Source organism: Sphaeramia orbicularis, chromosome 19 (assembly GCF_902148855.1).
Source record: "Sphaeramia orbicularis chromosome 19, fSphaOr1.1, whole genome shotgun sequence".
Classification (NCBI taxonomy): Eukaryota; Metazoa; Chordata; class Actinopteri; order Kurtiformes; family Apogonidae; genus Sphaeramia; species Sphaeramia orbicularis.
In genome coordinates, this window is record NC_043975.1 from 28,279,742 (window position 1) to 28,293,659 (window position 13,918).

Here is a 13,918-nt window from a genome sequence, read left to right on the forward strand (position 1 = left end):
AGTGTGTATGAAATAGTTGTAGAATGTAAACACTGCAATCTAATAAAAACCAAAATCAATAATATGCAAACAATTTTTAGGTGTTTTCTGGCAAAATTCCTATAAAGGTGACTCGTTACTGCATTTTCAGTGTCACAAAAAGCATTCCACTCTTAAAAAGTCTGCTCATAGTGTCACTCTAGTAGGAACTGTGTTACGTAATTTGCTGCCAATTGATGCTTTGCAGCTGTTGTTTCAGCTATGCTATGGTATGGTGATACTTTAAAAAAAAAAATCATACAGAGTGAAACTCATATGCCACATGAAATTTTTCATATATAGAAGAAATGTCTTACTGACTTAATTCTACATGAAATTAAGTAAAATATTCAGCTAGAATGCTTAATTAAAACTAAATAAAATAATGAATATGTCTCCTCTCTTCACCCATAGATACTTAGTATTAACTTGCATGGATCAAACTCACATAAACACGTTTGGCGTGTTTTTAAGTTATTTAGCAGTGCTTCATCATCTGCATTAGCATTAACTCTTGACTAGACTAGACAATTAGACAAACATGCTAAATGTATCTGTCATGTGGGAGGCTGGCAGGAGATTCCTGTCTGACACCTAAAGCTAAGATTAAGACTCCAATAACACAGCTGCTCTAGTGGGATTAAAATCACTATTAAATGGGTTTATTTAAAAAGTGTAAATTCAGGACTGAAATCTCTTCTATTTTTCTTTGGATAAATATACCGTGCCTGCATTCTTCCTTTGCACTCTACAGTCAGTGTGCAATTCTTTTGCATGTTGAACCATTTTAACACTAATTGCAGAATCCATATTTAACATCATGCCATGCAATCATTTATTTAAATGTTTTCAGGATAGTCAGAAATTAGTGCTCTGACCTTAAACATGCTGGTTTAGACCAGGGACACAATATGTTAATATTAAAACATGTAGAAAAAGAATCATTTACAGGGAAGTCAAGTCAGTTTTTATTTACATACCAACAAATCACATATTTGCCTCAAGGGCTGGTTCAAGGGGGAAAGATCTTGTCCAAAATATTAATAAGAAAAGAGAAATATGTTTTTAGTCTTTGTTTTTTAATTCATTGACTATTTTATTTATGAAAATTTATCAAGCTATTGCAGAGAATCTGTTCGGACTGATTATTAATTACTGGTACATTCTATGGTTTGGAATGCTTTTTAATGTAATGATACTAAGATGATTACATATACATGTGACTGTTATGTTTGTTTTACTTTACAGATGGACCCGGTTCAGAAGGCGGTAATCAACCACACCTTTGGGGTTGCTCCACCCAAGAAAAAGCCCATCATCTCCTGTAACATCTGTCACCTGCGCTTTAACTCAACTGTAAGTGAAAAGGTCACCAGTAAAGCTACTGCAGTCTGTATATGCATTTGTTATGTGTGCAAAACAGTGTTTGCAGCTCAGATGACATTATGTGTGTGGCAAACACTTCTAGAAAACAATGTTTTGAGTTATTTAAGATGCTTAAGATACCAGCTAATAATTGTATGATGGTCGAAATAACCTTTTTTTGTTCAAAATCTTTTTTTTTATTACACATTGAGTCATACACAAAAGCATAATACAGTCATCACGTTTTTTTATACCCAAACCCATGAACACTCCTACCCTGTTGCACCAAAAAAAAAAAAAAAAAAGACTCAGATATTAGTCAGACTAATAGAAAATAACCTTTGACCCCTCATTCTTTATCTGCCGGTCTGTCATCTCCAGAATATTGTCATTAAATCACAGCAGTCAAAATCATAATGTGTAAGAAAGTTGAATCAAAATGAATTCTGATCCCTTTGATGCATGTTAAAAACTGTCACATCACATCATATAAAAGTCATCTTTTTTCTGATTTTGGTGCCTTTGTATATGCAACACATAACTGGTCAAAAACAACACTATTCTTCTTATCAGTCCAAGCATTATATTTCTGTTTCTTCTAGTTTTCTACTCTAAGAGGCTCTAAGAGGAAACCAGTCTGCTAGTTCTGTTGGTTCTTTCTTCTTATCACACTTTTGTATTCATATTCATTTGGTTCCCATTCCTATACAGTTTGTTTATACATATTTGCATTTATATTGTAAGGAGGAACCTGGTGGAATGACAATGACTTTTCTTTGTGTGAAAAGAAACTTGAAGGAAGCAGGACAGTGTCTCGAGCCCATTATCCCCCTGATGTCCTCGTCTGTCTCCTCCTTTTCGTCCTCTGCTCTGTACTTTTGGACATACACTGATGTTTTCAGGAGTGTCTCTGTTAGCTAAAAGACTCTCTCCTCCTCCCTCTGTGCTACCTGCAGCGGTGCTGAGAGTGCTGGTTGCCCCAAGAAGTGGATGCCAGGTGTCAGACAGGTACCAGGTCCCACCAGGAGGCGGCACAGAGCAGATAAAATGTGCACTTTTCGAGAAAATAAAGTAAAGGAATAGTTCTGAATATTTAAAGTCTATTTTTATTTTATACTCTCTGTTTGTGTAATACATGTGGCAGGTTTTCACATTTACGTATTATGTCGGACAAGCAGCTATAACCATGGTGGGAACCTTTAATAAGACATGAGCTCCTCTATGAACATGATTTGTGAATGTTCAGGCAGTCTCTAAAATACTGAATATGCTCTTTTAGCCATGAATGTCTACTTTCTATATCCACATCATCGTGGATCACGCGTATAATGAAGGTATTATTGATGTATGACTCATGCATGAGGATGATTCATCACCAATTCACTAATAAATATACTGCATGCATGCTCTTCTTTTCGTTGCCATTGAAAATGATGGTGAAATATCATAAACTTCATTTGACTTGACAGCTGCTGTAAAACAAAACAGAAGAACAAACTTTCCCACTTATTCTGCTTACCCAACTGTGATAAATGTATTTCCCTTTTTAGTTAGCATATAGATATGTCAAAATAGAGGAAAGAAGCAAGACAGCTTCCTCAAAAAATGTTGAATTTTTTGGAACCAAAAACATCAGTTATCTTTCATGGTGCATACAGCAGACAGCAGCTACTTTTCCACTCTTTTCCTATTGTTATGATTCATATTCTTAATGATAGAAATGGTAATGAGAGAGAAGTGAGCTCCCCTGGAAATGATGATACAGTACACACACTGACTATTGCATCAAGACTAGGATTATATGAGCTTTCTACTGAAAAACAAGCTACTATTTTCTTCTAAAAACAGCAGCTTGTTTGTAAGCTATCAACTGTACTTTGATATGTATTGTAGAGATCTATCTCTGAAGTAAATGGAGAGCAAAGATCATAAACAATAGATCACTGTAAAGCACCTTAAATTATACTCTTTACATGGGCTGCTGATGTATGAATTTTTCCCTCATAGAAGGAAAGTGGAAGCCTTTTGTCCAGTGAAACCTGCATTGTATTACATGACCTGAGAGTATAAAAAGAAATAGACCAAACAAATCCAAATTATTCCTTTAATGCAGCTAAAGTCACTGAAAAAGCATGAAAGATTCAAGCCTGGAGGATCACGCGTGACATTTTAATTTAGCTGCCCTTTTGTGGAGGACAGTGGTTTCTATTTGTGTATGCAGAGTTTGGGCATCATTGTTGTAAGAATGCATAAAGATGCTTGAATCGAGGTCAGCAGAGGCTAAGCAGCCCTGACAGTCTGATGTCTCTGAGGATCTTTTTTTTGTGTGTTCTGGGACACTTACTCTACTTGTTATTTTCTACTTAAGTTACTATGATGGAACATAGTAATCTCATACTACACTTGCATGCCATATAGTATGGTAATATGCAGATTGGAGTAGATTCATCCCTCTGACTCAGTTGTAAATCACGCTGAATGGTTAGTGTGCACTGACATTCAACGTAGCCAAAGGGGTCATACACCCTTTGCCCAGTCCTCTATTTCCCAACACACACTTTGACCCATGGTAGTAGCTTTCACTTTGTGCAGGCTGAGCTTCTGGCAAAGCATTGGTGGAAAGACGTGTTCCCTTTGCTCGCTGCACACGGTCGCTAAAAGATCACCTCTACACCCTTTGAGTTTGAATATGCAAAAGCTGTGTACATTGTGTGCCTGAAATGGATAATTTGAGCAAATGGCAAATTATCTAACAATCTTGTGTGAAGTCAGACAACCAACAGTCTCTTCTGATTTACAGCAGCAAGGAAAAAGAAATGAACCCTTTGGTTAAGTGTTAAAGCTTTATTCAGTATTATTTCTGAAATATATGAACACTCATCAACTTAATTTTTGTTAGTATCGGCAGGCATGTGATAGTGTCTAAATGTGTAACATATTTGTGCTGTCAAGCTATAACATTCTGTACAGATTTGTATTAGTTGTGGAAATGTAAAAGATGCTTTACTTTAATGCTCTGTGTAAAATTGTTACAGCCAGTTAAATGCTCTTTTACTTCTGTGTTTTGTGTTACATTCTGACACAACTGTGGCTGCATCTTAAATTACTAGAAGATGATCTTCCTCTGTAGAGTAAGTCTTGCTTTATCTACTACAGCCATGCAGAGTCATTTTGGGATCCCAAATCTGCATGCATCTGTTGTCCCACTGCCACAAATGTGTTTTCTCTCGCAGAGGAAGGCACAGAGGTCCTCTTTGTGTTGCCACACAACAGGCACGGGCCATTTTGTGTCAGAATGAATCAGTGGAATGATGACCCGGTGAGCTCTGAGGGTGGTCATGTGATGCCACGAGTCCAACTGATGCTCATTTGTGCAGAACTATGATGATGATCAAAATGGTGATGTGCATCTCCATCCAAGTCAAATGCTCAGTTGCATAATTTTTCCCCAACTCCATGGAGGCATGTGAAGGCAAAGAGATGGAACAGATGGAAAGATTACAGTTTGCTGATTTCATGCTGTTCTTCACCAATTTAGCCATGTCAGTGATTTTGTGCATATACTGTACACTAACTTATTTCATGGTTTTTTTGCTTGTGTTTGTGCATGTGTAAAATGACCAGACCCAAGCAGAGGCCCACTATAAGGGTCACAAACATGCTCGGAAGCTTAAAGCCATGGAGACGCAGAGGAACCGTCAGAAAAATGGACACAGCCCATCCACAACAGGCAAAGACAGAGAGAGAGACCAAGAGAAAGGGATGATGGGAGCAGGAGCAGTGCCAACAGACTCACTTGTGATAGACATAGCAGGTATAAATCTGTCTTTTTTTTAAATCCACCCCTCTCTACATCCTCTGAGTAATTAGCAGTAATTGAAGAGACGTAAGAACTAAAGCTTGGTAGTTGCCACTCAGCTTGCTAATTACCAGCTATTACCTGTCCTGCTATCATTGGCTCTGTCAGATAGGTAATTACTCCCATCAAGCAAAGACATTCTGCAAAATGAGAACCCTTAAAGAACCAAAATAGAAATGGTGTTTGAGGAGCGATATAGGGGGTCTTACTTGACTTTGGAGTTTTGTTGCCAAAATCAGACTAAATAAGAAGGGATTAAAAGAGATAAAAGTGAAAGACTAGTACATATGTGTGGCTCTAGCAGGTGTTAGCAGCTGCACTTATGTAACCCAAATTTCTTATATGTGGAAATATTTTTAAATGCATTAATTCAGAAAATTAGATACACTCTCACATGGCCTAATTGTAACTGTCTGTTGCAGCTTTCTATTATATACTGCAACAAAGGAATCTTTAAAAAAAAGTGTCTGGGAAATGAGTCTCATGTATATTTTCATTTGAAAAGTAATCTCTTTGTAAGAAAATGCACTATAAAGACAAACATTTTGGGACACATCACATCTGGAGACATAAGAGAAAGTGGTCTGATCTTTTTACTTTTATAGCTATAATCTCTTGGTTAAAAGCTTTAACTGGTGCACTGTTATTTTAATGTGTCATAGGTAGAATATTTTAAAAAATATATACTAATGATAAAAAAAGACATTTCAACAATTGAATAAAATGATGTAAAAATAAGCTCTGAAGCAGCATAGATGACAGTGTAAACAAAATGTAGCTTAATGACAAAATAAATTTATTGCAATGATATTTATCAGATTATAAAATTATACTCTAAAATCTTGTCATATTTTAGTCATTTGTCATAACAAAACTCAATAGATTTAACCAATAACGAGCTAAAACAATGGTTATATTAAAGTCATGGAGAGACTCTTAAGCAACTTCACAATTTAACAATATTCTTAAATACCTCTTTTGTTTTGTTGTAGTAAAAAAAATGTCTGCTTTTTAGATTCATTTTTGATGACTAGTCCTTTATTCTAGTTTTCTAGACTGGTCAAAATTTGGTTAAGATTTTCCTGTTTTGTTTAATATATAATACAATGTAGTCTGGTTATATTTAATAATATAAAAAAATAACTAATGTGATAATAAATATGAAGTGGCTATTGACACACTACTGTGGCACAAACTATTGGTTTGTCTGTTACCACAGAGCCAATCAACGCCCTCATTATATCATGTCTAGACTGGTAAGTTGTCACATCCTGCTGGTAGGTAAATCAGACATTGATGTAAATCAGCCACTGGGACAACGTTCACAGTGCAGAATTTGAAGCACAGTACTCAATACAGTGAACTGACACAGAACTAAGAAGTAACACGGTACACTACCGCATCTAACATGTAGCTCCGCACACATTCTCCAGCCTCACTGACTGCACAGAGCAAACAACACCATAAAACAACAACATATAGAGCATTTACAACAATAATTCATATTCTTTTCTATATACTATCACTAATTTGTCATTTCTTTCGTCATTTGTCACAGTACTGTGGTAGTAAAATGCACAAAAGAATGCACTGAAGTATATGCCATATATGACCACAGTACTGTGGCAACAAGAAGCTAATGAGTTCATGTAACAGTATCCATGATTGGCTCTAGTACACATGCTAACATTTGACTCTGTGACAATAGACAAACTGATATTCCGTGCCACAGTACTATGGTAGTACCCACTGCCTAATAAATATTTGGCTTCCGTCTATTAAGGCCATTCTTTCAGTGAAGATTTCAACCACATTCAGACAAAATACCAGCAACAATACATCTGTGTCCTAAACACAGGCTAGATCACTTTTGTTCTGTAACATTTGCTGAAAAAAAATCAGCTATAAGAGTAAAGACTGCTCTCTCTTCTTTAGTCTTTAGTCATTTGTCACTCAAACACTCTTTCTGCTTGACTCCAAATTTCACCATCTTCCTTTTCATACTGCTTTTCATTATTGATTTTCTCCCTCCCATTTCTTCCAGCACCTATCAATTTCCCTCTAAACACATAATGATAAGCTTGTTACATTCAGCGGTTGCCATGGTTGTTGATTGATGGTGACAGAGGGAGCCTCAGCAGAGAGAGCGAATAAATGACAGGGCGACAGAGGAAGAATGATTTAGGGACAGAAAAAAAGAAGGAAAAGATATGAAAATGAAAGACAGATGATAGAGCAGAAAATAAAAGGTAGTAAATGAGGATTGAGGAAAGTGTAATAACAAAGATTGACTGATTAAATAAAGAACAAAGGAAACAAATTTCAAAAAGAGGAAGAACGAGGGATAAAACCAGTCACATGCTTACATTTACACCTTGTAATCGTCTTATGTTTCAATGTATTCTGCATTTAGCTTCTGGAATTCGTTCACACTTAAAGTATTCTGACAGCAGAAATAATAGGCTGTATGACAATAAATTATTAATTTATAAGTCTGACTGAGCACGGTAGGACAGAATTAAGGACTGTTATAAATGTGACGATATGGTTTCTGCATTTTCTTTTACAAAATGGTATTAAACTACACTTGGTATTTTAACATATGTTTTGAAATTTGGGTTCATAGTACAGTGTTTACTTTGTTTACTTTGTCTCCAGCTCCAAGCACCTCATCCCAACCTGTACAGCAACAAGCAGAAAACAGCCAGACCATCTCACAAGTCCCAACTCCGGTCCAGCCGTCCTCATCCATGGACTCTCCTCAGCTGTCCCCACAGATCTCCCCAGGCTCACAGCTGTCTGATCCAACAGATAGTCCACTCGCAGAGGGTTGCAGCTCGGGTTCTGCTTTGGCCCCTCACTTGGACCCTCATGGGAGCTCCACTGGAGATGAGGAGGTAAAGATGGACGAGTCAAAAGAGGCCAAGAGCAGCAAGAAACAACTTCACTGTCCAACGTGCAAAGTGACGGTTAACTCCAGCTCTCAGTTGGAGGCTCATTGCAGTGGTATGTAATATAATACTATTCTGATCATTACCTATATAAAAACTTGCAAATACAACACCAATTCCAAAGAAGTTCGTGGTGAAAGGGCATCATCAGTACTGAAATGTAGATCCCAACAGTGTCTTTTTCAGGGAAAACCTTGTATTTTTTTAACAAGACAATATTTATCCACATTTTGCATCTATTACAACAGCATTGCACTTTAGTTGAAAAATCTGGGTACGGAACTTGCCTACCTGCACTCCAGACCTTTCACCAGTTGAAAACTTTAGACCCTTTTCTGCCAATATTCCCAGGAACTCTTATTACCAGGAGTTTATTTACCAGGGTAAAAGAATTCCTGGTAATCTTTGTGGTTTGCATTTCCACTACACCTCAAAATTCTAAGAAATGTATTCAAGTGAGGCTAGGTCGTTTCCAGTTGTCGATTCGAAGTCCTGCTGAATTTCTTTTGAGTATATTCGGCACTAAAGAGCGTATTCAGATGGACAGACAGACTGTTTGTGACACACTTATAGGAGCAAGCTGAATATGCTCAAAAGAGTGACTTTAAACACTCAAAAGGTAAATCAGCAAATGGACATCATCGTCCACCTACTTCTCATAGCTTCTGTTCTTTTGCTCCATTTTCCAAATGATCAAAACACAAATGAAGTTAAACCTGTAGAAATGGAATAAACAAGTTTGCAGTCGCACAATGGCTGTAGTGGGTGAACACAAATATGGAACGCTGCAAGTGTGTTCCACCAATCAGCGTTCTTCAGCACAGCCCCACCCCTATCCCAAATCTGAAAAGTCCTACCCCCCCTACTGGGAACTTTTTTCAGGGAATGTTTGGAATTGAGGGAAAGTTTTTTACCCAGGTAATTTCATTGGGAATGTGCTGAAGTTTTTCAAAATCCCAGAAAAAATTAAAGTTCCTGGTAAAGGTCCTGTGGTATAAAAGAGCCTTTTTAACAAATCATGAATTTAAAAAAATACGGCAAATACTTAAGACAGTTGAACAGCTTGAATCCTATATTGGACAAGAGTACGACAACATTCCTGTGCCAGAATTCTTGCAACTGGTTTCCTCAGTTCCCAAATGTGTATGGCCTGTTGTTAAAAGAGCAAGGGATGATAGACAGTGATAAACATGGCCCTGTTCCAATGCTTTAGACATGTGTTGCTGCTATCATGTTCAAAATGACTGATTTCACTTCTTTTCTTGTTTTCTTAAAATGGTACAATGTCTCGGCATAAACATTGGATGTACTTTCTGTTTTGATGTGAATTAAATATGTGTTTATGAGATTTGCAAATCATTGTATTCTGTCCTTACATTTTATACAATGTCCCCAACTTTTTTTTGGAGTTGGGGTTGTTTTTGTTAAATAATATGTTGTTTCTGCAGGTCTGCAAACGTCTGATCTAAAAAGTCTTTAGATGTGATTTTGACAGGCCTTATAAATCGATTAGATGATTGTTGAAGCCCCTTGTGCAAGAGAATGCTCAATTTAGCAACTATAGGTACAAATGCATTGGAGTTGCATGAGAAGACAGAAAAACCTGCAGTAAATATGTTCATAAAAAGCCATCAGCACATCAGCCATTGTTGTTAAAAACTCGCATTCAAAGTGTGAGAGTATGTGGATAAATTTGCCATCAGGGTTTTCTGGCAGAAATACATTTTAGCAGACATGTTTTTTAGAAGTAAGGTGAGGCAGTATGAAGAGTGGAAGTCTATAAGTGATGAATAGTGGGTTCGTAGTCATGTTGTTTCTTTTCTTAAGCTGATTGACACATGAATTTCCTCTTGGGATAATAATGTTCATCTGAATGTGAATAGGACTCATGCAGGACAGAAGGGTTTGTGTCCAGAGATAAACTATTTTCACTTTTTACTCCCAGTTTTCCATTAGTTTATGTCTCAACAAGGTGAGATTGAACACTGAAATACTTGGTTATGTTTAGGAAAAGATGTTAGATTTAGGGTTAGAGTTAGGGTTAAAATAGACCTATTATATTATAGTCACTTCCTCTCTTTATGTTTGTTTTTGTTTTGTTTTTTTGGTTTTTCTTTGTCTTTTTTTTTTTCTTAATCGTCTTATGTATACAGCCCTTGAAGAGAAAGTGAGGAATGGACTGAGAACTATGTTATATAAGTATAAGCTACTGAAAATGAAGAAAATGAAGCTGTACATGTTATACATCTCCTCAGTGTGTGTTGGATGTGTTTATGTGTGTATGTCAAATTGAAAATCAGTTCAAAAAAATAAATATAAAAATAGACCTATTTACAGTGGCACAACAAAAAGCCTTGAAAGCTAACCTCTCTACCCCAGCATAAATTGAAATATGAAATAGGCCATAAGTTGCACTCATAATGGTCTAATAAAGGTGTTAAAACATCACAAGTGTAACTTCCTGGAACCCTCAAACCTCTAATACATACAATATTTGTCTGTCTATGATTATCTAAATCAGGCTCCAGACACAAACAGATGCTGGATGGTCAGAGTAGCAGCCATTCACAGCGCAGAACCAAGATGACATCATCACCTCGGCCGACCTGTCGAATCAAACAGCGAATGGGCAGCAAGACCAGAGCTGTTGTTGGTGTACACAACCAGCCCTTTCACTGTGAACTGTGCCAGGTGTCTGTCAACTCAGAGACACAGCTGAAACAGGTATGTGACCTTGACCAGATCTAGACTGATGAGCAATGAAGGTGTCACCCCTTTGATAATAATAAAGTGTTGGCTGATGTCTGATTAGTTAACATTTAATTTGTGTTTTTAGTGATTGAAGCTGTTTGTTTTCATAGTAGCCCACCACTGTAAACATAGAAAGTCTAACCTCAATATTCTGGAAGGTACTAAAATAGTTAGCTCTGTGGTTTGTTATGCAAAGCTGTCTTGTCTGAATCCCTGTATATCTTTGTCCCCTTTTAGCACATGAACAGCAGGAGACACAAAGAGCGTTTGGCTGGGAAGCCTGTCAAGCCCAAGTTCACCCCCTATAATAAACTACAGCCCAGTGCTGTCTTAGCAGTAAGAATTTGTCACACATGCATACACACAAGCACATTTGAGAGGTATTATTTTGGTTCATACAGCACATCAAACCACCAACACATTTTCTAATAAATGCACATGGTAACATGTTCTTGGTACCTGTCACCATAATAGCAAGAGTTTATATAAATAATTATGAAATACCCTTTTAAGTATTGTAAGCCTCAAGTGAATATTCTCCCCACTTTTTATTTTTGTTTTTTGGCATTTTTGGGGGCTTTATTCAACACTGGGCCGCAGTGAGAGGGAAACATGGAAAGGACATAATGTTTGGATGGTTCTTATAGTGGTTGAGCAGGGATCTGTTCATGGGAGTTTTACCAGATTAGCCAGGCTTATTTCAGTTAGTCTGACTCATTATCAGCTGATTTGGTTCCATATAGCAAGTCAGCACAGCTCAAACTCACATACTCTGGCAGCTTATGCCGAGAAACTAGAGGAATGGACTTAATCAGCTGAGGTGCTCCATGTAAACACCACATCACGACTATGATCAAAACTGGGACAAGTCTTATACATGGGATGGTGGTGTGTGTGAGGACACAATTAATGTTGCAGAACAATCTAGAGATATGATATATGTCATGATGCAGGGGTTATTTAGTATGTCGCAATAATGGAGAAATATTGCAGGTTTTTATTCCAGTTCAATTTTAGGAATTTGAGTATGAAGAACACACCACTACACATTAGTTTAAAAAGTATATATTTATGCACTACTTCACAGAATTTTTTTGTATTAGTAATCAAGCGTGTTTTTGAGAATCAATGCCCAATTTTGAACCATTATATCACAACATGCGACTCTATTGACATTTTCATCTTTTCTTCGTTTCAGACTAAACTGGCCCTGCAGAAGCAGTTATCCAAGGCCCTGCCGGCAGGGTTCCTGACGAGCCCCCTGAATCCAGCTGCCTTGTGTACCATGGCTTCTGGACCCCTAGCACTACGGTTGCCACCAGGTCCCGCGGCCATCATCCAGGGTCCTCTGATCAGCCCGACACTCTTCAGACCTGCTCCGGGACCTCTTAGGGCTACCCACACTCCAATTATCTTCTCTCCTTACTAGCGCTGAGCCAAACTATGTTGGAGGACCTCAAGTGGACCTAACTGAGCCAGACCTGGACTAACAAGAGACTGGGCTATGGAGGACAAAGCACTGGACCCCCATAAGTGACACCAGGACACTATGCAGCAACAACGAGGGCAGCATATTAGCATGTCAAGTTTGGCAGGTTCAGGTCATAAGAACAGTATGCGCTGTCCCCTGGAGTGGATTGACATTTCAGCGCTGACTGACCAGTGTCTCATCCTCAAACTGGAAGGACCATTGCTCAGCTGTCTCCTCTCAAAAAACTGTTGAGTGCATGTACCCTGGGGTCTGGACCCCTCTGGAAGCCATAACAATGAGCATCGTTGAGTTTTATTTATAAGAATACGTATAATAGATTATACACTAGGATGTGTAAATGTTAAGAAGTGTTTATTGCCAAAACCATTTTGATTTGAGAGCTTTGTATTGTACTCTGGGAAAACAAGTACAAGATTTCATTCCTGCTTCATTGCTTCATTTTTACAGGCTCAAATCTAAAGCAAAGAAAACCAGATTACAGTGTCCTCAAGAAAGAGGCCACTTCCACACAAGACAAAATATAACTTCACAGCTCAACATGTCTTTACAGCCTTTGTCTGACAGATGGCATTTATTTTCCAGTAATTTTAGATATATAAATACTGTCATATTTTATCTGCCTGTTTTTTTTTTCTCTCTGTGAAATTAAGTGACAATCAATGATGACCCATGATGCCAAGAATTTCCACCATAGGGAGGCAGAGTGAATCTTCAGCTAAGTTCATCAACTGCAGTGAGAATTAAAGTTATTTATACTTAAAAATGGAACCTGCATTCAGTTCATTTGAGCCATCAAAAAAATTCTTCAGGTGTTGGTGAGAAAAACAAGTTCTTTTTTTCAATCAATATCAAGAGACTGATATGCTGTTTGTCCAAAATCCAAATGATTTATCCAGGTTTTTTCCAACGTGTTATTGATGTTATGAAACTTAAATTTTTCGTACAGTTCAGGATTAAAAACTATGTTCTTTAATTTTAGAAATCCCATCCCATGATTGTGCTGAATCATCCTAAGCAATATGTATTTTTAAGTGTCAGCTGGTAAAATTAATTACAAGTGTAACTGTACACCACTTGCAATAATGTAAATCATATGTGATAAAATGTCAATAATGTATTCTATATGAACTATAAATAGTACTGTTTTTACAGAGTTGTGTTGGTTTTTTTCCTAATATGAAAATATGAATATGTTTTATGATTCTGACTGCTTACTTATAGCTTGAACACAGTACAGTACTAGTATGAAGTCTGTGTGTGTCATTTGCCGAGAGCATCCTGTAGCACCCTGTATATCATTTTTGAAACACCGTAATTTAACAGTTTTTAAGCCATGCTACATGAATGCATTCCCTGCATTGAAGATCTGAAGGCACTAACATCCGGTTCATAACTAAAGGAAGGTGTCAATTTTAGTTTTTTTCTTGCATATTATATAGTGAAATGGAAGCATTCAATATCTGATGTTGCTTTTATCCTGAG

General features: G+C 37.3%; 1 protein-coding gene across 2 annotated transcripts in view; it reads left to right on the forward strand.

Annotated features, from left to right (window-relative positions):
- Window positions 1-13,587, forward strand: part of LOC115439541 (zinc finger protein 385C-like) — a 75,387-nt gene extending 61,800 nt beyond the window's left edge. For both annotated transcript variants that reach the window (XM_030163392.1, XM_030163393.1), the window contains 6 exons: window positions 1,267-1,374; window positions 5,008-5,197; window positions 7,901-8,248; window positions 10,715-10,917; window positions 11,182-11,280; window positions 12,143-13,587. In XM_030163392.1, coding sequence (XP_030019252.1) covers window positions 1,267-1,374; window positions 5,008-5,197; window positions 7,901-8,248; window positions 10,715-10,917; window positions 11,182-11,280; window positions 12,143-12,373 — 1,179 coding nt within the window. In that variant the 3' untranslated portion in view covers window positions 12,374-13,587. The remainder of the gene's footprint in view (window positions 1-1,266; window positions 1,375-5,007; window positions 5,198-7,900; window positions 8,249-10,714; window positions 10,918-11,181; window positions 11,281-12,142) is intronic.
- The last annotated feature ends 331 nt before the right edge of the window (window positions 13,588-13,918 follow it).